The following is a 27,218-nucleotide window of genomic DNA, read 5'->3' as shown; positions in this document are numbered from 1 at the left end:
ATATATATAATATGCTGCTGCTAAGCTTATGGATCCTGCTCTGCTGTGTCTGAAGTGGGCCACTGGGTGTGTTGTTTCTGGGCCTCTTGGGGTGGACTCTGGTGCAGGCCAATATAAGATGCTTCCTGTGACTCCCCCTCAGCAACCTGTTTGGAGCTACAAGCGATCCACTGCTTGTGGTTGCCTCTGCTGCACCTGAGTTGTGCATGAATGATCAAGCTATGCACCAACGCTGGCTTTTACCAGCCCTGAACCTAGTGGTAGGTCAACAAAAATCCCAAAGCACCTTGAGGTCCACCCCAGTCTAGCTTTGGCTGCTGGCTGCCTGTTAGGCTCGCTGATTGGAAGAGCCTCTGGCTGTACCCCTCAGCAAGGGATAAGTTCCACTGGGTGGGGTGAGAAGGAGTCCAGAAGTTGGGACTATTGCTTTCCCCCAGCCTGATGCCACAGGGAGGGGATTGCTTTAGCTAAGAAAGAGTGTCTACGGAATGGGAGAATGACTTGGCACAAGGATCCTGGCGCTTGCCCTTCAGCTCCTTCCCCAGAGCCAGAAACCCCAGACTCTCTTCACAGGAATCTATTCCACTCTACCTTCCCTCCGCCAGAGCTCAGAGTGAGTGGCTGCAGACTAAATGTTGTGTTTTTGCCCTTTAAGCAGTTGCCTGTATTTCTAGTGGACTCCATCTCTCCCTGGCGGACAGAAACTCCGCTGCTTTTCACAGTCAGTTATTATGTGACCTCCTCTTGCTAGCTCTGGTGCTCTGGGATGGGGATCTGGCTTGAGGTTTAGACCCTGCATTTCTCAGGGGAAAACCCCTGCAGGTGAGATAGTCCTCAGAACGTCAGCCACTACCTATGGGGCAGGGCCAGCATCTCCGCCCTCCCTACCAGTCTCGATGTGGCTTCTTCTCCAAATTCTTGGTGATAAGACTTCTCTTCAAATCGTCTTCAGGTGGTTACTTAGGATCACTGTTTCATAATTTAGTTGTGACTTCAGTTTGGTCCTGGGAGGAGGTGAGTGTAGCTTCCACCGACTGCACCGTCATCTTGGATCCCCTAGAGCTGGATCCTTTTGACACTGGTCATTTTTTAATAGTCTCCACTACTGCTTCTGCTCTCATTCTTCATTGCCAGCATCATGTTTTGCAGTTAAACAGTTAAAAAACTGTAAGAAAACATTTTACACCAGTATTCTCAGTGCTAAGTTTTGGAATAAGATGAGAGCTTGAAGCTGTCACAGAAATTGGGAGTTATCAATATTCGGATAGTAATTGAGGTCATGGGCCCCTCGTGTGAACATATGAAGATCTGAGGGCCTCCAGCGAATGGAGCAGAGCTGGGCCTCCTGGGGTGCTGCTGGGAGGCCAGTGGTCATGACAGGGAAAGGGGCCTTAAGGAGGGACCGCCAGGCAGTTTCCTCACCACTGAGAAGCCAAGCAGCACCCAGCATGGAGATGCCACAGAGCAGAATCTGAATATATGGAGGTCAAATTCTCTCTCTCTCTCTCTCTCTCTCTCTCTCTCTCTCTCTCTCTCTCTTTTCAAATTTGCTCGCACCAGGGATGGGACCCTCATCTATGCACTCAGAGTGCAAGCTTGTGATTGATTCATTTCTCACATGAACTCATTTGTCGGCAAAACTTCAGGTTTCACTGGGGGTTTGAAAACCTTACATCATATATTACTTTATTGGAATAAGACCATATTGATTACTTTTATAGCAACTTTAACTTCAGAGGAAGATGAGGTTATAAAATCAGAATAAAGATGCATAAACTAAAGTGATACTTGGATTAAGAGGACCCTGGTAAGATACCTTCAGCAATTTTCCTGTGTCTGGCATCTCTATGTTCAAGGTCTAAATTTTGACAAGGTTTCTGTGTCCTAAAATGCTGTGACCAGTGATTGCCACTTGGTGTAATACTCTGCTAGACTCTACATGTAAGGGGATGGTGCTCCGTCTTCAGTCTTACACATCAGAGTACATTTCTAAGTGAGAAAGGCACCAAGATGAGTCAGTGATATTTTCAGCAGTTTAACTATAGATCCAGTTTCATTGTGGTTGAAGAGGTCTTATGAGTGGAGCATATCTGAGGATTTTTTTAGTTTTCTCAAACACAGAATTTTTCCTCTCCAAAGACACCATACCAAATCTTGGTTTCCTGAAAAGAAAAGAAAAATGTAGGCCATGATTCTTACTCCTTAAAGTTAAATTTTACAATCTGAATCATATTACTCATGCCCAGCCAGAGTGGCTTAGTTGGTGCACCAAAGAATTGCCAGTTTGATTCCTGATCAAGGCACGTACCTGCTTTGTAGGTTCAATCCCTGGTTGGGGCACATATGGAAGGCAACTAATTGATGTTTCCTCTCTCTTTCTCTTTCTCTCTCTCTCTCTCTCTCTCTCTCTCTCTCTCTCTCCCTCCCTCCCTCCCTCCCTCCCTCCCTCCCTCCCTCCCTCTTCCTTCCTCTCTCTAAGCATGAACTCAGGTGAGGATTAAAAAAAATTATTCATGAATGACACAAAATATGTTGCTTGCTACATTTTGTCCATTTATTAAAGTGGGTATCATCCTCATGTAATTTTTCTTTTTACATGGTGTGGGGGCACCGAGTTCTTCATGTGGGTAATGTCACTGATTCTGTTTGCTTGGGATACACACTGAGTTAACCTCATTGGATTTTCCCCAGGAATTGATGCGCATACACGTGGTGGGTCATTATGCTGCTGCACCTGTGTAGTGTGAAGGTCAGTGTGTTTTTCTGATTATAAGAACCCATCCATGTCATTCCATTATAAACACACTCCACTCATAATGGAATGTGCCTCAGTCCAGAGCTCAGTGTGGTTGCCCAGCCCAGAGATTCTTTCAAGCACAGTCCTGACATTTGAGATCCATCACCTTCATCAACCCCAAACCCGACTGTGCTCCATTTTAAGATAATTTTCTTTGCATGACAACTCCTCTTGTGTGATGTGAATGTACAGTTGTGAAAAGTGTATGTATACCTGGAAAAAAACACACCACTCTATGATGGTCCTTCCCAAATGCCAGCCGGGAGCTTTGCGGGCCTGTGGTTAATTGCCTTACAGTCAATATGGACACACAGAAATACCCCTGGAGACAAGAGCAGCGATCTTTCCTGCTGACTCAGCGTCGGGCAGGCCCCAGGGAAGGTTGCCAGTTCATTAGAAGGGCCTCTTGCAGTTGGTGGCTCTCCCGGAAGAGCTTTCCCAGCTCCTCTCAGACATCCCTCCAAGTCCACTCCTTTCCATATTTCAGAAGTTCTACAACTTCTAGGGACAGCCCCACAAATCATGATTTGTGTTGGATGCTTTTCCTGGGTGGGTTCCTTTTTTACTCACCACAATCTGAAGTCATGTGTATGACCGTTGTTCCTACCTTACCTATGAGGGAACTGAGCCATGGAGGGCTAAGTCACTGCTCCAAAGTGTCTGGTGTGTAAGGAGCAGGGATTCGAATGAGGCTGTCTGTCTGTCTGAGCTGGAATCCCCGTCCATAGGGCCCTGGTATTGCCCTGGGACTATGCATTCAGCCAATTCTTAAATGAGGCTTTTGTTTTAAAAATAAATAAAAGTTTACACCTGCATGGCTGTGCAGATTTACTAAGCACATCCACATGTGTATCAAGTTAATCTCTGAAATAACTGCAGTGAGGACAAGGGACCCAGGAGATGTTCAGTGAGGGTCTTGGCATCCATCAGCTCACAGAAGGGTGAGCAACCCTCAAGCTCAGGTCTCCTCTTACAGCACAGACCACTGCTTCCAGATGGGAGCTTTCTTAATTGATAAGTTTACAGTATCTTGGAGAATGAGCACTTTATGTGTTTTTTTCAAGAAGCATTCAATTAGTACTTAGTCATTTGCTGCCAAATGTCCAGGGACAGTCACAGTTCAGTAATTTTAAATGCCCCTTTTCTTAGTTTGCTGTGCTGTCAGCAGAGTCTTGATTCCTCCCCGTCGTCTTCTCCATTTGGTGATAGCGTTATTATTGCTAAGAAAACATTTCCCCCAACACACAGCACCCTCATTTGTTTACATTCTCCTGGGACTCCTGAATTTTCTCTTTGACTTTAACAATACAGTGAGAAGTCTTTAAAACAACTAAGTATTCCCTTTTGGGTGCATTGGACATTCTAGGAGAATGCCCCTTCTCTCCTCTTTCTAGAACAGGTATCCTTAGAAAGTTCCATGTCCTAGAGAATCTCAGTTCATGTGTGTCTTCAGATATAAGCCTCGCCTCTAATGAGACTCCTTGGATATAACAGCAAAGCTCAATGTGTTTACAGATCACTTGAAGCAGTTTATTCAGTGATCCATGTAATGCAGTGGCTGGATATTCTCCCACTGTTGGCGGCAGCAAGAATGGCACCAGGTGTTAGACCCAGGGGGTCAGACTGGATTTCAGTTCAGCAACCTTGGGGCCTGAGGTCTAGCTAAGAAAGAATTCAGAGCCAAGACTCAAACTATAAGAGAATATTTATTTAGAAAGGCACAGAGGAAGAAGAAATGAGGTCAAGAAACAAGTTATAGAGCCAAGAGAAGGGTCTTTGAAGCTTAGGAAAAAAGGTAAAGTTAACCTGCCTGGTGGGAAGAAGAAGGGGAAGGGAAAACTGTGGGTGTTCTACCCATACACAGACCCCTGGGAGGGAGAGCACTGGGTCCTTTTGTTCGAAGGGCTTTTAATGGTAGAACTTTTAGGAGAGGTCCTAGGGGAGGATCTCAGTAGAACATTCAGCAGCTTTCCAGTGTGTCCTTTCAGGGTCATGGTCTCCACTGATTGATTGGTCTGCACCAGGACAGAAGGTCATTCTTCAATGAAGCTGGTCCTGAGGTCAGCCGTGGCACTATTTGTTTGGTTTTGCTGCTTTGCGGAGCCTGGAACTGACACACAACCAGGCCTAGATGTTATCTCTGGGGAAGAAAGATCAGGGGGTCCAAAGCACATGACCTGGGAGGAAAGATTGCCCTTAGGAAGATGTTTTTGTTTTCTCAGTTTTGCCCATTGCTCGGCACCCTGGTAACCTTCAGTACCTGGCCTCCTATGGTCCTTGCTCTGATCTTATCTGTCGAACTGCCAACTATACCTGAAAATTTATGTGAGCGATCTCTGCCTGATTAATGGGAGGGAGAGGACTGAGATCACAACTGATGCTCCCGAAGGATGTAGTTTGTAAAATAGGAGCATAACCACAATTTCTTGTGTTGTCAGGGAAATGAACGGCTGGTATTTCTCTAATGCTAGTGGGAGTGGGGTTCTTGAACTGCTTTGAATTAGAAAGTTTTCATTTCAGATCATTCTATGTGGTCACTTTAGGTCTCTGAGTTTGTAAGGCTGCCATGCGGGTCTCCCCTGAGCTTGTCAGGTTTAGTATGTGGCCCCTTTTTGTCCACAGTGTCTGTGGCTAAGAGAATTGAAAAGAAATCTACACTCTAGATCTTTCTGCTACAAAGAAGAGTATCTTGTTGCTCAAAGATGGGTTTCCTGAAGCCTGCCAAAGATCGTGTTTTGGAAAAATAAACAAACATTAGGACTTCCGTGTTAACAATGATTAGCATTTCTGTGTCTGTCAGACTTAGATTCTGGTTGTACTAGAGGGAAGTAACACCTGTGATAAAAAAGGGAGGGTGTAGAATTCTGCCAGGAATGGCAACCTAACAGAGTTTCTTCCAGTACAATTGACCCCCCAGGAGCAAACTTGCCTGTTCAGAGACAACTGTGCTCGGTAGGAGCAGACAGGCCCACCTAACTCAAGGCACCCTAACCATGACCACACCTTAAAGGGCATCTGAGCAGCTCATCTGTATGTCTAGCATATTCCCCAAAGAATTTAGCAAATCAGTTCTTTTGCATTTCTCAGAATTTGAACAAAAGCTTCTGGGGTAGGGAGGCAGAAGTAAGATGTGGTCCTTTGCCAGAATTGACTACCTTTTGTGGCTGGAGGGAAGGGAAGAAACAGGGACAAAAACATGGCTCATTAGGTTTCTCTCTATCAGAGCCTGTGTTAGGTGGCAGGGCTTGGAAGAATAGGGCATTAAGAGTTGAGGGATCTTTAAAACTTTTCATGTAGAAAGTGAGGCCTGAGAGGCTGTGTGTCATTCAAGATCAGCCAGAAAGAAACAGCAGGGCTCAGGGGGATCCACTCAGCTTCTGTCTGCTCATGACTGCACACCTCCCTCCTGATACGGAACATTCCTGGTCAGTTCCTTCTCCTTGACCCCAAACCCTATATAATACAGGACACCTATGGTTTTGTAACTTTTGTGTTCTTGCTTAAGTCTTCCAAACTAAAGGTGATAACACAATAATTGCTGTGAGCGTCATCCTGACGCAGCAGCCCGGAGGACCCGCGGTTGAGGGTCTACTCTTTCTATTAACCATGCCCAGCAGGACCAACGCTGCAAACACCTTTGCTTTGACATCTTTCTGGTACGGTCTTTAGAAGGTGTCTGTTTGAATACATAATCTGTCCTGTTCTTTCAAAGTAAGCGCTTTTATAAAAGGTCTGGACTGTCTTTTAAATGTTCGTTGTTTTTTTTCTCACTTAAAGGGAAATGTATTTCTAGTCCCTTTGCAGACTCAACTCTAGAAAGGAACACAGATACAGGAAGAATGCTTTGTGTGCAATTCAAAGCTTAGTTTAAAATAGGGCACGCACATTGCGTAGATATTTTCTTCAGACAGCAGGTGGGAAAAGTGTGTGTGTGTATGTGTGTGTGTGTGTGTGTGTGTGTGTGTGTAGCTAACTGTTTTGAGCTTTGCTTACTTGAGTAGTGTATATAGTAAGTGATTTTCTTTTTCAGTCAAAGGAGTGCCAGCTTAATATGCAGCCACAGATGTGATGCCTCTTTTCCTTGGTAGTACTGTATTTAGAGACCATAATTTTCTTTTTCAACAAGATCTAGGGTCCCCTAGCACTGTTTCCACCCCAACCCCACCCCCACCCCGTGCCCATTTGCATTATGCAGAATTCTTAGAGAACACAGCATCACTAATGTTCTGTTGTGGTCTCAGTACAGACTGTGTGTCAGCATATATGGGTCCTGGGTCTGCTTGCTTAGCTACACCTTCTTTCTTTCTGTTTTTGTTTTGTTAATCCTCACCTGAGGATATTTTTCCCATTGATTTTTAGAAAGAGTAGAAGAGAGGGAAGAAGGGAGAGAGAGAGAGAGAGAGAGAGAGAGAGAGAGAGAGAGAGAGAGAGAGTTGGTTGCCTCCCACAGGGACCAGGGATGGAACCTGCAACTCAGATATGTGCCCTTGACTGGGTATTTAACCTGTGACCCTTCAGTGTGCAGGTCGATGCTCTAACCACTTAGCCACCATTAGATACCCTGGTTCAGTAGCTTTCTGGTGAGACCCAGGCATCTGCATTTTATTCAGGTCATTTTGATGGACAGTTTGGAAACCACTGGCAACTGCATGGAGCCGTGAATTCCCCTTTCCCAAATAAGGATAATAACAGAGCAGGCACTTGGGTTTTTTTAGAGAATTTAATGGTAGGTAGCATGGAGGGAAAGATCCTTCCACATGCCTGACACATAGTAGTTGCTCAACATCAGTAGAGATGATGATGATGATAATAATGAAGATGATGATGATGGTAGTATTGATAATGATACAGGCTCTATTTGCACACTAATTAGATATGCATAAATTATATCCTTGTTGCAGAAGTATGAGCTTTACTTTATATACACTGAGTGGCCAGATTATTATTACCACCCCTCAGTACAATGAAGTGAATTAGTTATGCAAATAATAATAATAATAAAACCTTGAGAGTATTTGCTTAGGAAGTTTTCAATATTCAGTATTTTTGGAAGTGTCAATGAAGTACTGATGAGGTGGTCATAACAATCTGGCCACTCAGTGTATGTACTAGAGGCCCGGTGCACGAAATTCCGCCTGCACCCTCTCTTAGTCCGGACCCCTCAGGGGATGTCCACCTGCCGGCTTGGACCCGATTCCCCCAGTCAGTGCACATCATAGCGAACGGTTGAGCGGCCTTAGCATATCATTAGCATATTATGCTTTGATTAGTTGAACGGCCAACCAGATGACCAGACACTTAGCATATTAGGCTTTTATTATATAGCATTGCTAGGAAACAATTTTCTGCTTGCCCAGCCCTCTTGAAAATATCTGACATTCTAGACAAATACTCTTACTGGAAAGTTATGTTAAGGAGTTTAGCAGAAGGTACAAGAAAGCATTAAGTCAATATGCAATCCACTGACACCATACTCACAGAAACCTCAACAAAAACCTCCTTGCCTCCTCCACCTTGGTTTATTTCTACAGATGGTTCAGCTCTCCAGCTCCCTTGGATCATCATATATGAAAATGTGTGAGCAGCAGAACTTCTTAAGTCCACCTCTGTTGAATTATCTCTCCTCTCTTTTCTTTCAGCACTGGTCCTACCTCCCAGCGAAATGGCCCCTCTGTACTTGAAAACCACAGAACAAGCTGTAATTGTTATCTAAACTTGTCTCCAACATGATCACTTATAGCTCTAAGACTCTTTGGTGTCACTAGAGGAAGGGGTATTTAATCACTTTCTCTTGAATCACTTTGTCATTCCTGACTAGGATGCCCAATAGCATCTCTGTACACTTACTCTAGTAATCCATTCCTTTTTTTATCTATTGCATTTATGTATAAAAAAGTATATTATAATTCCAGAGGGGGAAGCACAATGTTCTAGTTAATCAATATAATAAATTAAAAATGAGAACCCTAACTCTATATTATTTAAGAATTAGAGCATCTAAAACCTCAGTAGGTATTCCTAATGTGATCCAAGTTGCTTATTAATTTACTTCTAAGCAAAAGAGCTTGAAATAAAAACAATTGAGAAGTCAAGTACTATTTTAGATGCCACATTAGGTTATTTTGAGAGCTCTAGCCTCCATTGCATACAGATTTAGTCAACAAATATGTACTATTTAACATATGTCACTCACTGATAAATATTTATCGAGTGGCTACACTGGGTCACGTGCTGTGCTGAGTGCAGGGGGAAAATGGTGAGCAAAGCCAGGCCCCAATTTCCAGGCTTTCAATCTAGTGAAGAAAAGTCACTCAAGTCGTAGCCGATATGAGTATTCTGAAGGAAAAGAATGCAGCTTCTGAGCACGCGTAAAGAGGGAACTTTACCGGGACTGGGACTCAGGAAGTGTCCTTGAGGAAGGGATGCTTACTTGGGAACTGAAATATGAATTATAATTAATTAAGAGAGGAAGATTTCTCTTCCTTATTATAAAAATTGATGCCATCTGCTTTCAAGAATCTGACCTTATTATTTCATGTGAACAGGTATAAAAATAAAACAATACGTGGCTTTTCTAGTACACTTTTTAAATTTTAAAGTATACTTCTCATTACCTTGCAAATCATTTTCTATTATTTAATAGGTACATTTTTACTCTTTTCTGTGGGAAATTCCTTTTCAAGTTATTGTACCTTCTAGGTCCATCGTAGGCCCTCATAAATATTTTGAGAATATTTAAGGAAAAGGATAATGACTGGCTATCTGCTTTATCATACTACCCAAATAGTAAATGTGAAGAGTTAGTATGTTGGTCATAAAGCTATGTGTGTGGCATAAGAGGTCTACTGAGCACTGTAAAAAGGAAGAATTAGTTTAAACCAAGTTAGAATGCAGTAGAGCAAAATATGAGCACCAGCATCATTTCCCCTGATTAATAATATCACAGTGAAATACTGGAATAATTAATAAGTGATACATTAGGCTAATGTGTACCAAGGGAGTGATTAAATAAAGGCTACTGCTCTAAATGCAGCATTTCCTACAACAGAGCCTTCCCTTTTTTATCTTCCTCCTTTGCATATGGCTTTTCTCTCTCCCCCCAGAAAAAGGAAAGAAATGTATATAGACAATGTATTGCAAATAATTTGTTTGGTTTCATTTCTGCTATTTAATACTTAATTTCAACCTGAGATCTAAACATTTTAATATAATGGATATATGAATCAGGAAACAAAAATTAAGTCCTAGCCAGTTTGGCTCAGTGGATAGAGTGTTGGCCTGCGGACTGAAGGGTCCTAGGTTCAATTCCAGTCAAGGGCACATACCTTGGTTGTAAGTTCCCCAGCCCTGGTCGGGGTGCAGGCAGGAGGCAACCAATTGATGTGTCTCTCTCACATCGATGTTTCTCTCTATCTCTCCCTCTCCTTTCTACTCTCTAAAAATCAATGGGAAAATATCCTCAGGTGAGGATTAACAAAAAAATTAACAATTTGTGTTATAATGATTATTAATAGGAAGGTATTTGCTGACTGTTTTTTTATTTATTTTTAATTAAATCTTTATTGTTGAAAGTATTGCATATGTCCCTCCCCCTCCCATTGACCCTTCCAGCACCCCCCTCCCCTGCCCCAGGCTTTTACCACCCTATTGTCTGTGTCCATGAGTTATGCATATATGCATACAAGTAACCTTGGGAAACTCTAGGTTAAACAAATTTAATCTGATAGCTTTGCCACAGGATCTCCCAAAGTGTTCTTAATATGTGACAAGGGGATTTAGAAATGCAGCATTTATACAGCTTTTTTTAGTGTATCATCTATTAACTCATGATTTCTCGTGTATGCTGTGGGAATTGTTCATCTAAGCAATTGAGCAGAATTCTGCTTTCAGGGGAAGGATGTTAATACCAGCAGGGCAGGTTATGGCCCTAAGCAAGAGGAAAGGGGTTCAGGTCAGAGTTCTAACTCTGATAGAGTTATAGTGACAAACTTCTCGTTGCAAGGACATGGAAAATCAAGACAAAGCACAATCATATAGGCCAAGCAAACTTGCTGGGGATTTTTAAAATTTATTTTACTTTTTAATATGCTTTTTTATTGATTTCAGAGAGAAGAAGGAAGAGGGAGAGATAGAAACATCAATAATAAGAGAATCATAGATTAGCTGCCTCCAGCATACCCCCCAGTGTATGCAACCCAGGCATGTACCCTGACTGGGAATCAAACTGTGACCTCCTGGCTCATAGGTTGACATTCAACCACTGAGCCACACCAGCTGGGCTCATTGATCTTTTGTATTGTGTTGTTTTTTTTTTTCAATCTCTGTGTCATTTATTTCCACTCTGATCTCTACTATTTCTGTCCTTCTATTTATGCAGGGCTTTTCTTATTGTTCTCCTAGTTATTTTAGTTGCAGGGTTTGATCATTTATTTGATATTTTTTCTTGTTTCTTAAGGTAGGCCTGTATACTATAAACTTCCCTCTCAGAAATGCTTTTGTTGTGCCCCTTAGCTTTGGTTTGTTGTGGCTTCATTTTCATTAGTTTCCAGAAAATTTTTTATTTCTTCCTTGATATCATTAGCAGCCCATTCATTGTTTGATAACATGCTATTTAGCCTCCTACTAAATTCCTAATATTTTGCTGTTTGTGTGATGTTTGAATGTTTTTGCGTGTTTTTAGTGTAGTTAATTTCTAGTTTCATGCCAGTGTGCTCAAAGAAAATGCTTGATATGATTTTAATCCTCTTGAACTTGTAGAGATTTATTTTGTGTCCTAACATGTGGTCTATCTTTGACAATGTCCCATGTGCATTTGAGAAGAATGTATATTCCGCAGCTTTGGGGTGAAATGTTTTGTAAATGTCAATTAAATCCACCTGATCTAGTGTGTCTTTAAGTCACACACAAATGGATTCTTACGCCCTCGGAGGTAGGACACAATATGATCGGATGTTTTCAGTGGCTGACTCACTGGACCCACTTTTTCACAGGTCAATTAAAATCTGTACTTAATCTAACCCTAACTAGGACCCTTGATTGAAACCAATTATTGGAAAATTACGTTGCTTAAACTGTTATTAATATTCTCAGAGAATTTGTTTGCTTATGGTTTGTGTGTGGGGTTTTTTTTTAATCAGTGTCATATTGGCTATCACCAATGTTAAGAGTAGATAAAAGACACTTGAATTACTTGGTGGGATGGAGAAAATGCTGGGAGCAATTCAGTGATACCAGTTAACTTGCTACTTGACCAGAGAATGGGGGGAGCCACTCCTCTTTGGGAAGAGGAAAGAGTAGGGTGTAATCTCTGTGAGATAAGATTTTTCTTAGAGATTAGGAAGAATTGAGAAGTTGTAAAACATTAGATTCACTGTCTGAGAAGAAAGTGGTCCTTTATCCATTGCCTTTTAAAAACAGGACATATCCATGGGGTGTGAACACACAATAGAGATGATGTATTTTAGAATGGTATACCTGAAACCTATATAATTTTACTGAACCATGTCACACCAATAGATTAAATAAATAAATAAGTAAATAAAATGTTTAAAATAAATAAATAAAAACAGGACAGTTTACCTATCTCCCATGGTTCAGATGTGAAGAGATAGTGATTAAATTGCTTCCTCCATTAGATCAATCTATAGTGTAAACTAGAACACTTGTGAATGTCTGGGGGAGACAATTAAATCCATTTAGGACATGATGAATATAGTTTAATATTAGCCTTTTTCTTACATGACTTTGTTTGTATGTTCTTTTTCCTCTGCACCATCTACTGCTAACTTATCATGTCTTTATGTATTTTATCTATTTTAATAGCCACTTTAAACTGTTATGGAAAAAGAAGGGACATAATTGAATAAAATAAGTTCTGTTACAAAAGCTTTGAGGGCCTTTATAATTCTAGGAGTCATGCCAGGTCCAGGGAAATATAAAGAGCAGGGAACACTGAACTCAAGGTCTTCTCAGTGATGAGCGTGAACAGGTCAACAAAATAAAAATCCTCTGGGGGAATAGAGCTCCTGTGGGATCACAGAGCAGAAAGGCCCACTCTCTTAGGAAAGGATGGGAAAGGATGCAAGGAGAGCTCACAACAGAGTTGGTGGTAGCACACAATCTTGAAATACAAATCCTGCCAGCAAATCTGATTGGGGAGGATGTGGGCAAAGATGGGGTGGGGAGCAGGGGAAACGTGGTCTTCAAGGAACAACTTTGAGGCTGCCCTTCTTATTCCAGGAAAATATTATTATTCCAATCTAGTAAATTACCGACAAATGTCTTTCTTGACTAATATTCCTTCTATGCCTTTGTTCTCACCACATGGCCAGTGATCACTGGTGTAATTTGACAGTTTCAGGAGATTGAATGGTTTCCAGATAATTCTGGTTAAAAAAAAAAAAAAAGTAACACAGCAGAAGTATCTTCAACAAAAGGAAAACGCTCTATCCTCTTTTTTGAGACTCTGACTGACACTACAAGGGTAAAAATCTCTCTCTCATTCTTCTCAACATCAGTGCAAAAATGTCCTACTCAAGCACAAACCTTACAAATACGTAAAGGGAGCCCCTTGCAAAAAAATAATGGTTTATAGGGCACCATTACAAATACACGAGATTGTTTAACCTTTGCAATTTACATTCTGTAAGCAAACATGGAGGGCCATGATAAAGAACAACCCGTAAGTTTACTTCAGAATGAACTTAAGTGTGAGGGCTTTGGTGAAGATGTGAGGATACCCGTGGCCAGTAAGCCTAGCCAACTGCCTGGGACCTACGTTCCAGTGAGTCTTCCTTACTAAAGCAATACTAGTCGTTTTTTAGGTTTTTATTAATTGAGCACTCTCAATGCTAAGAACTTGACCTACCTTATCTCATTAAATTCTGACAATAACCATTTACATATTAGGAAACTAAGGTCTAGAAAGACTGAGTAAATGGCCTAAGCCTTAGGCCCTAAGGAATCGCAGCTTGGAAGCTCATTGGAACTGTACCAACTTGATTATGGTTTGGTCTAATTCAGTGATTTTCAACCTTTTACATCTCATGGCACACTAATTACTAAATAATAATAAACTAGTAATAAACTACTAAAATTTTGCAGCACACCAAACACTATATTACATTTTTTAAAATATGTTTTATGGATTTTTTAGAGGGAGGAAGGGAGAGGGATAGAGTTAGAAACATCAATGAGAGAGAAACATTGATCAGCTGCCTCCTGCACACTCCCCACTGGGGATGTGCCCGCAACCAAGGTACATGCCCTTGACCAGAATCAAACCTGGGACCCTTGAGTCCACAGGCCAACGCTCTATCCACTGAGCCAAACCAGTTAGGGCACTATATTACATTTTTGTTCATATGACAAAAAATAGGTATAATTTTGATTCATTCACATCATACTGCTATTGTGTTGGATGTTGTCATTTTTTTATTTGATAATCTAAGGGAACAGAGGTCAGTGCCCCTGACCAAATAGTCAGGTATTGCATGCTTTAAAAATTCTTGTGGCACACCAGTTGAAAATTGCTGGTCTAATTCATAATTATATACATGACTATGTCAATTCTAAGTAGATTTTAATCTCCATCATAATATTGTAAGATGTTTTCAGTCCTCATAAACTGTGTGCAAACTGAAGAAATGGGCTCCCGCAGCAGCCTTTCTTTTTTGGAGATTTTACAAAGGACTATGGACAAAGCATCCAGGATGGTGGTCACATTACTGAGATCCTCCCCAAAATTCTCAGAGAACCAGAGTGACTGTCAGGTTGGTGGGCTGTTCATACTTCCTGGGTTAAAGGCTTTGCCTGTGTTCCTGAGAGGATGACTGGTTTCCAGGCAACGCCATAGTATATGTATTTTCAGAATGGCACAGTGACAAACATTTTTTATAAAAAATAAGATGTATGACTTGGCTGGCGAGGCTCAGTGGTTGAACATTGCCCTGTGAACCAGGAGGTCACAGTTCAATTCCCGGTTGGTCAGGGCACATGCCCAAGTTGTGGGCTCGATCCCAGTAAGGGGCATGCAGGAAGCAGCCAATCAATGCTTTTCTCTTATCATTGATATTTCTATCTCTCTCCCTCTCCCTCCCTCTCTGAAGTCAATAAAAATATATTTTTTTAAAATAAAATGTATGGTACCAATAATGTGCTGAGTTGCTTTCTGAAGTCTGCCATTTCTGTCTATAGTAATCCCATGGTTACTTCCAGTGAGACCAGAGGAATTCCTAACAAGAGACTCAAATAATGAACAAAAAAGCAGGCTACAGGGCCAGTAAGGACTCAGAATGAAGACACTGGGTTTTATCAAATTAATTGACTTTTTCCAAGTGCCCTGGTCTTGGAAGATGGAAAAAGTACAAGCCTAAATTTCTGGTAAATAGACTTATATAATGTAAAGAATAGACTGCTGCTGGGGTCTGATCCTCATGGCTGGTGAAACAAAAAGTCAGTCACTTGCATGTGATTGGTGTGTAAGTTACAGTCCCTGGGATCTAAACTGCATGAGTCAACCCACACCCATTTTTAGAACTTAATCTTCTTAAAAACAAAAGTGTTATTAGTTGTAGAATAGTGTGTACTTTAATTGCCAGGAACCCCCAAAATGTGCATCTAAATCCCAATGTTAGTATACTTTGGTGAAGTTAAAATTACCCTTGCTTGTTTCAAAAATGAATCCATTGTAGAAATGTTATATAATGCTCTCTCCCCACATTGTAAAAGCTATCTGTATCCAAAACAATCATAATACTGCTCTGAACAGCTCAGTTCATTTTAAGTACTCAATATTGTAAACAATAAAAACAAGCATTTTTTATTCTCAACAGAGGCAGTGTTTTTTTAAAAAAAATATTTTTTATTGATTTTAGAGAGAAAGGAAGGAAGAGGAGGGATAAAGAGATAGAAACACCAGTAAGAGAGAAACATAGATTGGCTGATTCCTACACACCCCATACTGGGGATTGAGCCTGAAAGCTGGATTTACGCCCTGTTCAGGAATCCAACCAGTAATCACTTTGTTCATGGGTCAACACTCAACCATTCAGCCACACTGGCCAGGCCAAAGGCATTGTTTTTGACAATAACATTGGCTCTGAGGGATTGAGCTTGGATTTTATTAAAAATGATGGTGCCTGAAGATATCTATAGAAATTTTGTAAAAATTTCAGAAGGCCTGGAGATATTTTGTAGCGTGAAAGAGAGTAAATGAAGGAGGAATGACCATCTCACCCAGCAGGGGCCACCTCTGATTCTAGGCTGTGTGTAGGGTTTTGAATGCTGCAGGAATCACTAAAATGTTTAGTGATAATAACCCTCATTTACTCTAATGAAGGATAAAATTGGATCCAATTGAATTGATGCTGGAAAACTCAAGAGGTGGTACTTTGGTTGGGAGCGGACATACCTTCAGGACCATTCTGCACATATGCAGGCCTTCTAATACCAAGCAGGTTGGAAAGAGCTGGGAGAAGTAGGCTCCAGCCAGTTGGAAATGCACAGCCCCTTGATGAGCTAACATTTTCATTCTTGCCTGCTCTATATGAACCCAGAGCCACAGTATTTGTCCGGAGAAAAATGCTCTTGTGTTTCAAACCTTCCTAGGGGGCTGCTCACTCGCAGCTCCTGTCTCCCAGAATATCCTTCATTTCCTGTGAAGACAGTGACCTTGTGGCTGGGATCTTCCGCCCCTGCTGATTGTCTGCTTATCCCCACAGAATCTGTACCAGAACAGGTTTTTAGGCCTGGCCGCCATGGCATCTCCATCTAGAAACAACCAGAACAGGCGCCGCTGCAAGGAGCCACTTCGCCACAGCTACAACCCCAGCCAGTTCCACAGCATGGCCATCAGGACCAGCCCCCATGGCACCGTCACCATCCCCCGCTCCACCAGCGACACTGACCTGGTTACCTCTGACAGCCGCTCCACGCTCATGGTCAGCAGCTCCTACTACTCCATAGGGCACTCCCAGGACCTAGTGATCCACTGGGACATAAAGGAGGAAGTGGACGCTGGAGACTGGATAGGCATGTATCTCATCGGTGAGTAGAATAGCAATTAGCCAGGCTGGCTAACAGTGTGCAGCAGATATAACATGTTAGGAATGTGGTTTGGGCATTCAACAAGCATATTGTTCATATTTCACTCCTCTGCAGGCTTTAATATTTCAATAAACTCTATAATTTAATTAAAACTCACAATTCGTAATCAAATGTGTTATGCACCAAATTCTAGCACACTGAAGACCACACACTAGCTTCTTGCCATCTCTACTCCATAGAAGAAGATCATGAGAGAGCAGGGTAAAGAGTGGTTGAACACAACCACTGTTACCACTTGTACATCTACATGGAGTTAATTTCACTTTTGTTTTCAACAGAATCATAGGCCTTTTTCCCTGCTCTTTCAACATTCTTTCTGCTTTGTAATACTGCTTTCACTGCAGACAGTGAACACAAACACCAGGGACTAGAGAACAGCATGATGACTGAAAGGAAAGTGGCTGCACAGATTTGTAGTGCTAGAGAACATAAACCTCACAAATTGTAAACTATGGAAATAAAGTTTCATGAAAAATGTGTTTCATCTATTTGACATGATAGAATCAGGTGTGGTGAAAATTGGCGCATTGACACTGCACAGTGAAAGGGGCCCCTAGAGTCAGCAAATTCAATGGAGGCCAGGCCTTTTGCATTCAGTCTCTGCAATGAAGCATTCACACATTCAGACACACAGATTTAACATCATCAAATATCAGAGAAACTAATGATTGTTATGAGTATTTTATAACCTAAGCTGTTTTATGATAAAATATAGGGATTCTTCTCTGTCCAGGTGTCAGGGAAATAGTCTTTGGTTCTCTTAAAGGTTTTGTAACCAGTTTGGTTAGTGTAGTTACCATACACACAATATTATAATGATTCAGAAACATAATTTTTGAGATTTTTTTACATAAATAGTGGTTACTAAAACTGAACTTCCAAACAGGTAACATTTAATTTGCTTTAAAAATAGTTCCTGATTAAAAGTGTTTGGATACCATTGATCTAGAACAGTGGTTCTCAACCTTCCTAATGCCACGACCCTTTAATACAGTTCCTCATGTTGTGGTGACCCCCAATTTCATTGTAACAAATTGAACATAATTAAAGCATAGTGATTAATCACAAAAACAATATGTAATTACATATGTGTTTTCCGATGGTCTTAGGCGACCCCTGTGAAAGGGTCGTTCGACCCCCAAAGGGGTCGCGACCCACAGATTGAGAACCGCTGATCTAGAACAAATCTTGCAAAATAATAGCCCATAAAGCATATTTTGTTTAGTCCATTTTGTTTTAAATTTGATTAGTTACTAACACTTAAAAAAATGCAGGGATTTCCCATTAAAATTCAAATTTTAACCTTCCTTCACAAAAGCCCTCAATTAGGCAGTCTGAGCCTTTAGCTCCATGTGGCTTTAGTCAGCAGGAGTTAAGCTTCCCCCTTGAGACTGTCCTGCATCCATCTATTTTGCCGTAGTCCCCCTTCTACCCATCCCTACTTGAATTAAGAATCTTACTTGTTTAGACCTTAGACAATTAGGTTTTTAATGTGAAACTAGTTTTAAATCAACTTTTTATAGCTGTACCTTCCTGCAGTCAGGAAATAGGAGAGAAGCAAGCAGGATGATGGGGGCATTTGAGGAACATTCAACCGTGGAGAGGGAATTGACAGATTTGGAGGTCAGCCCTAGATCTGGGCTAGGAGTGTAGACCTGGGGTAATGGGCACCCAGAGAGTAGATACTTATGTGTTGGGTGTAGAAAGAGAGTGCGAGAAAGCCACTGTCAAAGAGAGAGACAAAGGAGTAACTCAGAAAGGGGATGGAGGAGTTGTAGAGGTGGGACAAAAATTAGGAGCCCACTTCAGAAGGAAGGGGGGTCAGCACTATTAACCTGTCATGAAATTCCGTGAATGAATTAGATCTGGCATTAACATAACATTCTTACTGAGACAAAAGTAAACACAGCTCATCATCTTAATTTGACAGTTTGTTCTTTTTCCTAGTAGCTGTACATAGATAACTGTGAAGTTATTTTTTATTAAAAAAAATTTTTAATGTTGACATTATTGCAGTCCCCTTCCCCACCACTTTGCCCACCTCTGGATCCAGAAGCATGAATACATAGAACAGACTGGTTTGTGCCCAAGGGGCAGGGGATGGGGGTGATTGGATAAAGAAGGTAAAAGAAATAGCTAAAGAACATATATGTATAACCCATGAACACAGGCAATAATGTGAAGTTATTTAAAGCAAAATGACAACACTTTTGGTGGCATAACAATTCAAAAATAACTTCCCAACCCAAAATTATCTGTGAATCATAAAAATTCATAATTTGTAGGTCCTTAGTAACTACATAGGTTCGCCATCACTGCACTAGAGGCTCTTTCAGTGGCTGAGTCTAACAGGCAACTGACAGGTGAAGGCAGTTGGAGAAGGATTTCCGGGTGCCTTGAGACTTTTGGTGGCCTGTCTCCAGGCCTGGTGCTGGTAAAAGCCAGCCTTGATGCACAGCTTGATCCTTCCCATGCACACCCAGGCCAGCAGAGGCAGCCACAAACTGTGGACCACTTTGCAGCTCCAAGCAGGTTGCTCAGGGCCAGTCACAGGGAGCACCTGCCATTGGCCTGCACCAGAGTCTCTCCCAAGAGGCCACAAAACCAACACACCCAGTAGCCAGCTTCAGACAACATCAGAGCAGGATCCAATAAACTTCACCAACAGTATATCCAAAGGGATATCTCAGCAGGCACCACACCCTGCTGAGGCAAATTTTGCTTTGTGTGGTCAATACCTCCACAGCTCATACACTGTGATCCTCACAGTCAGCCAATCAGAGTGTCAATTCCATACACAAACAGGCCAATAGTAATTAGGCCTCAATTACAAGAAGAGGGTTTACATAATCCACACAAGGGGCAGTCCTGGAGCACCCAGCTCGGGTAATCAAGGAGACTGTACCACGGGGTTCCACAGGACATGTACTACATATGACACACTACCAAAACTGAGTCAGAGCAGATCTACCTAGTACATAGAAAACACACAAAAGGCAGCCAAAATGAAGAGACAAAAAAAAATGCTTCAAATGAAAGAACAAGAAAAAAAGAGCTAAATGAAATGAAGGCAAGCAATTTATGAGATATAGATTTTTTTAAATGGGTATAAGATCACTCAAGGAACTTAGTGGGAACTACAACAGCATGAAAAGGACATAAGAGCCATAAAAAAGAACCAGTCAGAAATGAGGAATACAATATCTGAAATGAAGAATACACCAGAAGGAATAAACAATTTGTTGGATGAAGCAGAGGATCAAATCAGCAATTTGGAATACAGGTAGCAGAAAACACTGAATCAGAGCAGCAAAAAAAAAAAAATAAAAAAATTTAATGAGGATAATTTAAAGAACTGTTTGGACAGTATTCACATAACAACATTTGCGTCATATGGGTACCAGAGGAGAAGAGAGAGAGCAAGGTATCAAGAACCTATTTGAAGAAATAATGACTTAAAATGCACCTAACCTTGTGAAGGAAAATGGCACACTAGCCCAGGAATCACAGAGAGTCCTAAACAAAATGAATGGAAGGAGGCTTATACCAAGACATATCATTATTAAAATGCCAAAGGTTAAAGACAGAGAATCTTAAAAGCAGCAATACAAAAGCAATTAGTTACCTATATGAGAGTTCCCATAACACTATCAGCTCATTTCTCAACAGAAACATTTAGACAAGAGGCTCGGCATGAAGTATTTGAAGTGTTGAAAAGCAAGGGCCTATAACTAAAACTACTCTCCCCAGCAAGGCTATCATTTAAAATTAAAAGAGAAATAAGAAGCTTCCCAGACAAGAAAAAGCTAAAGGGGATTATTACCACAAAACCAGTATTACAATGATTTGGAGCTCCACAGAGTGGGGCGAGAGGGAGTCCAGAAGGTGGGGCTATTAATTTCTCCCAGGCTGATGCCTATATGGAGGAGAGTTCTCCATTCAAAAAATATGGCATCTACAATGTGAGAACAAGACAAAATGTTAAAGCATTTTGTTGATGAAGAAGGAGAAGGAGAAGGAGAAGGAGAAGGAGAAGGAGAAGGAGAAGGAGTGGAAGAGGAGTGGAAGAGGAGGAAGTGAAGGAGGAAGAGGAGGAGGAGGAGGAGGAGGAGGAGGAGGAGGAGGAGGAAGAAGGAGAAGGAGGAAGGAGGAAGGAGGAGAAGAAGGAAGGAGGAGGAGGAGGAGGAGAAGAAGAAGAAGGAGGAGGAGGAGGAGGAGAAGAAAGTTATAAAGAATAAAATGACAATAAGTAAACACTTATCATATAATCATTTTTAATGTAAATGGCTTATATGTGCCAATAAAAAAATATGGGGTAGCTTAATGGATAAGGAAACAAGACCCATATATATATATGCTTTTTACAAGAGACCAACCTCAGAACAAAAGATACACACACAAAAAATAAAAAGGATGGAAAAAGATATTTTATGCAAAAGTAAAGGATTAAAAACTGGAATACCAATAATTATATCAGACAAATAGACTTTAAAACAAATGCTATGTAATTGAAGAAAAAGGACACTGCATAATGATAAAGGGAGCAATCCAACAAGAGGATATAACTCTAGTAAACATGTATGCACCCAACATAGGAGCACCTAAATATACAAAGCAAATCTTGATGGACATAAAGAGAGAGACTGACAGTAGTACAATCATATTAGGTGATTTTAACACTTTTTGACTTCAATGGATAGATCTTCCAGACAGAAAATTAACAAGAGCAACCTTAAATTGCACACTAGATCAGATGGATTTAATTGATATCTTCAGAGCATTTCACCCCAAAGCAGCAGAACATACATTCTTTTCAAGTGCACATGGAACATTTTCTATGATGGATCACATGTTAGGACCCAAAACAAGTCTTAATAAATTGAAGAAGATTGAAATCATATCAAGCATCTTCTCTGACCATAAGGGTAAGAAACTAGAAATCAATCACAAGAAAAAAAAACTAAAATATGCACAAAGATATGGAGGCTACATAACATGTCACTAAACAATGAATGGGTTAACTCTGAGATCAAGGAAGAAATAAAAATATACCTTGAAACAAATGAAAATGAGAACCAACAACCCTAAAACTATGAGTCACAGCAAAAGCAATCCTAGGAGGAAAATTTATAGCATTACCGTCCTACCTCAAGAAACAAACAAACAAAATCTCAGGTAAACAATCTAACTGTACACTAAAGGAAATAATAAAGACCAGCATGGTGAAGGCCTGGGTGGGGGGCGGGGGGGGGGAGACTGAATATGATGTTGGCTGTGGTTTTTATTTATGGTCTTTATTACATTGAGGCATGATCTCTCTATTCCCACTTTGTTGACATTTTTTATCAAAAATGGCTGCTGGATGTTGTTGAATGCTTTTTCTGCATCTATTGATATGATCATATGATTTTTATCTTTCATTTTGTTTATGTGATATATCACATTAATCAATTTGCAAATATTAAACCAGCTTTGCATCCCGGAGAGAAATCCAACTTGGTCTTGGTGAATAATATTTCTAATATATTGCTGGATCCTATTTGCTTATATTTTGTAGAGGATCTTGCCATGTATGTTCAAGGGATATTGGCATGTAATTTTCTTTCTTTGTAGTGTCTTTTTCTGGTTTTGGAATTAGGATAATGCTGGCCTCATAAAAGAGCTTGGAAGTCTCCCTCCTCTTGAGTTTTGTTGGAATAGCTTGTGGAGGGTTGGTGTTAGTTCTTCTTTGAGTATTTGATAAAACTTCCCTGTGAAGCCATGCAGTCCACAACTTTTGTCTTCCGGAAGCTTTTTTATTACTGCTTCAATTTTATTAGTTGTTATTGGTCTATTCGGGTTTTCTGATTCTTCCTGATTGGATTTTGGAAGAGTGTATGTTCCTAGGAATTTGTCCGTTTCGCCCAGATTGTCCAATTTGTTGTTTGTAATATTTTCTTACAATCCTTTGTAGTTCTGTGGTATCAGTTGTTACTTTACCTCTTTTGTTTCTGATGTTATTTATTTGTGGCTTCTTTCTTTGTCTCTTGATAAATCTGCCTATATGTTTATCATTCTTGTTTATCTTTTCAAAGAACCAGCTCTTGGTTTCATTGATATTTTGTATTGTTTTTTTAGTCTCTATGTCATTTATTTCTGCTCTGATATTTATTATAACCTTCCTACTACCTACTCTGGGCTTTTTCTCTTGTTCTCCTTGTAATTCTTTTAGTTGTAGGGTATATAGTTTATTAGAGATTTTTCTTGTTTCTTGAGGTAGGCCTGTAATGCTATGAACTTCCCTCTCAGGACTGCTTTTGCTGTGATCCATAGATTTGGGGTTGTTTTGTGTTCATTTTTATTTGTTTCCAGGAAGTTTTTCATTTCTTCCATGATCTCATTGGTAACCCACTCATTGTTTAATACGTGCTATTTAGCCTCCATGTGTTTGAAAGATTTTGAGTGTTTTTAGTGTAGATGATTTCTAGTTTCATGCCATTATGAGCTAAAAATATCTCATATGATTTCAATCTCCTTGAACTTGTAGAGACTTATTTTGTATCCTAACATGTGGTCTATTTTTGAGAATGTTCCATGTGCACTTGAAAACAATGTATATTATGCATCTTTTGGGTGAAATGTTCTGTAAATATCAACTCAATCCATCTGATGTACTGTGTCATTTAGAGTCAATGTTTTCTTGTTGGTTTTTCATCTGGAAGATGTATCCAGTGATGTCTAGTGAGTGTTAATGTCCCCAACTATGACTGTATTGCTGTCGATCTCTCCCATAAAGTACTCCAAGAGATTTTTTATATATTTAAGCGCTTCTATATTGGGTGCATTTTTTAAAGTTATATACTCTTGTTATATCAATCCCTTTAGCATTATGTAGTGGCCTTCTTTGTCTCTTGTTATGGCCTTTGCGTTGAAGTCTATTTTTTCAGATCTAAATATTGCTACCCTTGCATTTTTTCATTTCCATTTGCATGGAAAATTTTTTCCATCCCTTCACTTTTATCCTGTGTGAGTCTTTTGTTCTGAGGTGGCTCTATTGTAGACAACATATATTGGGTCATGTTTTCTTATCCATTTAGCTACCCTATTCTTTTGATTGGAACATTCAATTCATTTACATTTAAGGCTATTATTGTTAAGTACTTATTTATTGCCGTGGTGCTCCAGGCTAGGGAGCCAGGCATAGAGTGGAAACACCACGTTTGTAAGGGGGGACCATTGCAACTGAGATATCTTCCCAAGTTCTCAGCCACCACAAATGGGTATGGGGCCAGGCCTTTTAGAGTCTCCACCCTTCCTACCAGTTTTGAGGTGGCTTCTGTAAATCCTTGGTTGTAAGACATGTTCAGCTAATCTTCAGTTAGTTATTCAGGTTAATTGTTCTATAATTTAGTTGTAATTCCAGTTCGAACCTGGGAGGAGATGAGTGAAACTTCCACCTACTCTACTGCCATCTTTTTCCCGCCTAGGAGGAAGATTTCCACACTGAGATTTCAAGCATATAAGAGTTTTCAAAAGTAAAATAAACTACCATAAAAGCAATTATAGTTTTGTTTTTGTAGTTGTTCAAGAACCAGCTAGATGATAATTTATCAAGAGTATTGTGAAATGAGAAGAGAGTTCTACATTAAAAAGGGGCTTGTCCAGAGGTTACCTCTGGATACTGATTCTGTGATTCTCTGTGAGTTCTCTGATTCTATGATTCCAGATGCTTTTTTCTCCATTGTTCTGGAGATGACATTAATATCCTTTGCTCTTTTATTCCCATATATATGCTATTGGCTGATATGTTTCTCTACTCTCTTTCTTTCTTGGGAATATAGATGAGGTATTGTCGGAAAACTTTCTGGACTATAAGAACCGTGGAGTCAATGGTTCTCATCGGGGCCAGATCATCTGGAAGATTGATGCCAGCTCTTACTTTGTGGAACGTGAGTACTTTTCCCATTAACAGGATGAAGCAGAATTCAACTGCTTTGTTCTTTGTACTGTTGTATTGCCTGCACTTAGAAAGATGCCATGTGAAAGGGAGATATAGAGTTGATGAGATGCTTAAAAATAGATAGTAAGGTACAATAGTTGGGTAACACCCACACAAAATAACCCAGCGGGCCACTCCTTTAATTTCAAGGAAAATTTTTGTTCACGTTCATTCATCAGCCTCTGGACTCAGGACCTTATGGCTCACATCCCTTAATTTTTGTTTCATGACTCCTCTAGCTGCTCTTCAACTTTGTGATAGTTGCCCCTTCTGTATCCTCTCATCCAGTTTTGGCTTTGCTTGACCCAACCCTTCAAGGCTCCTTGCTCATGGCTCCAACATGTTGTTCCACTTTTCCTAAGGATGATGATGATATATTATTACAGCCAACCTGGTTCTTTGGTTTCTGATCTACTGACATTTCTGAATGTGTAAACTTGTCATCATGTATCTTATTTTCTAAAAGTTCCTGCTTTCATTGAAAATAAATCATTTTCACAGTATGGAAGGATGTTTTTCATAGGATCCCATACTGGTATATTTCCCATTGCATGAGGGGCTATCTATATGGATCTAGTGTTTGCCAGATGAAGTAATGCACAGATTACCTTTAATCTACAACTCCTTTCCCCTATTTGGATAATGAGAGTGCTAACTACACAAATCCATTCATGCATTATCTTGTTCATAGTTGGTATTCATTCCTTATAACACTTCTGAAGGAAATGAATAGTTTATTCTTCCAACTGCCCAGTGCTCAGAGGAAATGATACATGGCCAGGAACCTAAAGTTATCTGTTATCATTTGATTGTGGTTCAAGATATACTACATCCTCTAGCATGTTTTGCTTCCATTTATATTTACTCTTATTTTCATTCATTCAATCAATGAACATTTTGTGAGACCCACTATATCAGGGGTCCTCAAACTACGGCCTGCGGGCCACATGCAAATACAAATATTGTATTTGTTCCCATTTTGTTTTTTTACTTCAAAATAAGATATGTGCAGTGTGCATAGGAATTTGTTCATAGTTTTTTTTTTAAACTATAGTCCGGCCCTCCAACGGTCTGAGGGACAGTGAACTGGCCCCCTGTTTAAAAAGTTTGAGGACCCCTGCACTATATTCTAAAGACTAGAGATTTGATGATAAAAGGCCTGTGTCTGCCCTCTGGAAACTTATGGTGTCTCTACTTCTAGAAAGGACACAATTTCTCCCTGCTTTTTTGCATTTGCACATGCAGAAAGAGGTAGACTATCAAGAGATTTGATACTATCGGATGTAGAGAGGACATGATTTTATGGGATGAGGTTGCTGGCCCTGGATTTTGAGTTAGACATAATGAAATTCCCAGTAAGAGATTTCCTTTTATTAATAGTTACCTCCCTGACTCTAGTTTTTCTCCTCTCTAATTCATCTTGCACACTGGTGCCAGATAAAATGCCTTTAACCCAGTTCTACTACCATCTGCCCAAAAGCCTCATGGCTCTGCTTTCTTATTGCATCAGCTGAAACGTCTCTGCCTAGTTGCCAAGCCCCAAGTAAACAACCCTCAACCCTACTTCATATGTTTTAATAATACCAGTATCTTCCCCTATTCCACAGATAGCATCATTGATTATAAAGAAGGTGGGTGGGTTTGATTTGGGGATAAACATAGGCCTCAGCTAGTGGTACCCAATAGGGCTTCCCAAATGCCAGTAAGAGCAAAAGGGTAAAAACTTCATTAGCCATGAATATTAGACATAATAGTTGACTATATGCCCCAGTCTACATTCAGAGTTTAGTGGAAGAGTCTTTCCTTATTACATACCTATTTTTCTTTTGCAGGGAGTTTTAACTAATTGAGAAATAGACACAATTTAGTGTTAAAATACAGTATCAGTGTAAAATGATTCAAGCATGAGCAAAACTTTCAGCTTTTTATCTTTCTAGTGCAAGGAAATAAATATAAAGGATAATATTAGCTCTCATGACTGTTTTTTCATTCTGTATCTGTCAATGTGTAAAAGGTGAATTTGTATAGAAGTTAATCTATCAATAGTGCTATTCTTTTCAAAGCAGTTTTTACAAGGTTTCTGTGACATACAGAACATTTCCTATATATTCATCTCAAATAAAAAATCATCCTATCTAATAATAGACAAACATGGTAATTGACCATACCTTCGCTATGCCTCCCATTGGCTAATCAGGGTAATATGCAAATTAACCACCAACAAAGATGGTGGCTAATTTGCATACTGCAGGCAGGGCGGGACAGTGCGATCCGCCTGCCCCACCGCCAGCTGCCGCCTGCCCCACCACCCGCCAGGCCTGCCGTCCACGTGCACAG

General features: G+C 40.3%; 1 protein-coding gene across 1 annotated transcript in view; it reads left to right on the top strand.

Moving 5' to 3' along the window:
* The window catches only part of HECW1 (HECT, C2 and WW domain containing E3 ubiquitin protein ligase 1), a 151,880-nt gene that overhangs the window by 50,317 nt on the left and 74,345 nt on the right, over positions 1-27,218 (top strand). Inside the window, exons 2-4 of the mRNA XM_023751008.1 lie at positions 2,692-2,749; positions 16,519-16,843; positions 24,724-24,831. Coding sequence (XP_023606776.1) covers positions 2,723-2,749; positions 16,519-16,843; positions 24,724-24,831 — 460 coding nt within the window. The 5' untranslated portion in view covers positions 2,692-2,722. The remainder of the gene's footprint in view (positions 1-2,691; positions 2,750-16,518; positions 16,844-24,723; positions 24,832-27,218) is intronic.

Source organism: Myotis lucifugus, unplaced genomic scaffold (genome assembly GCF_000147115.1).
Source record: "Myotis lucifugus unplaced genomic scaffold, Myoluc2.0 scaffold_18, whole genome shotgun sequence".
Classification (NCBI taxonomy): domain Eukaryota; kingdom Metazoa; phylum Chordata; class Mammalia; order Chiroptera; family Vespertilionidae; genus Myotis; species Myotis lucifugus.
This window is presented reverse-complemented; position numbering and strand designations above follow the sequence as displayed.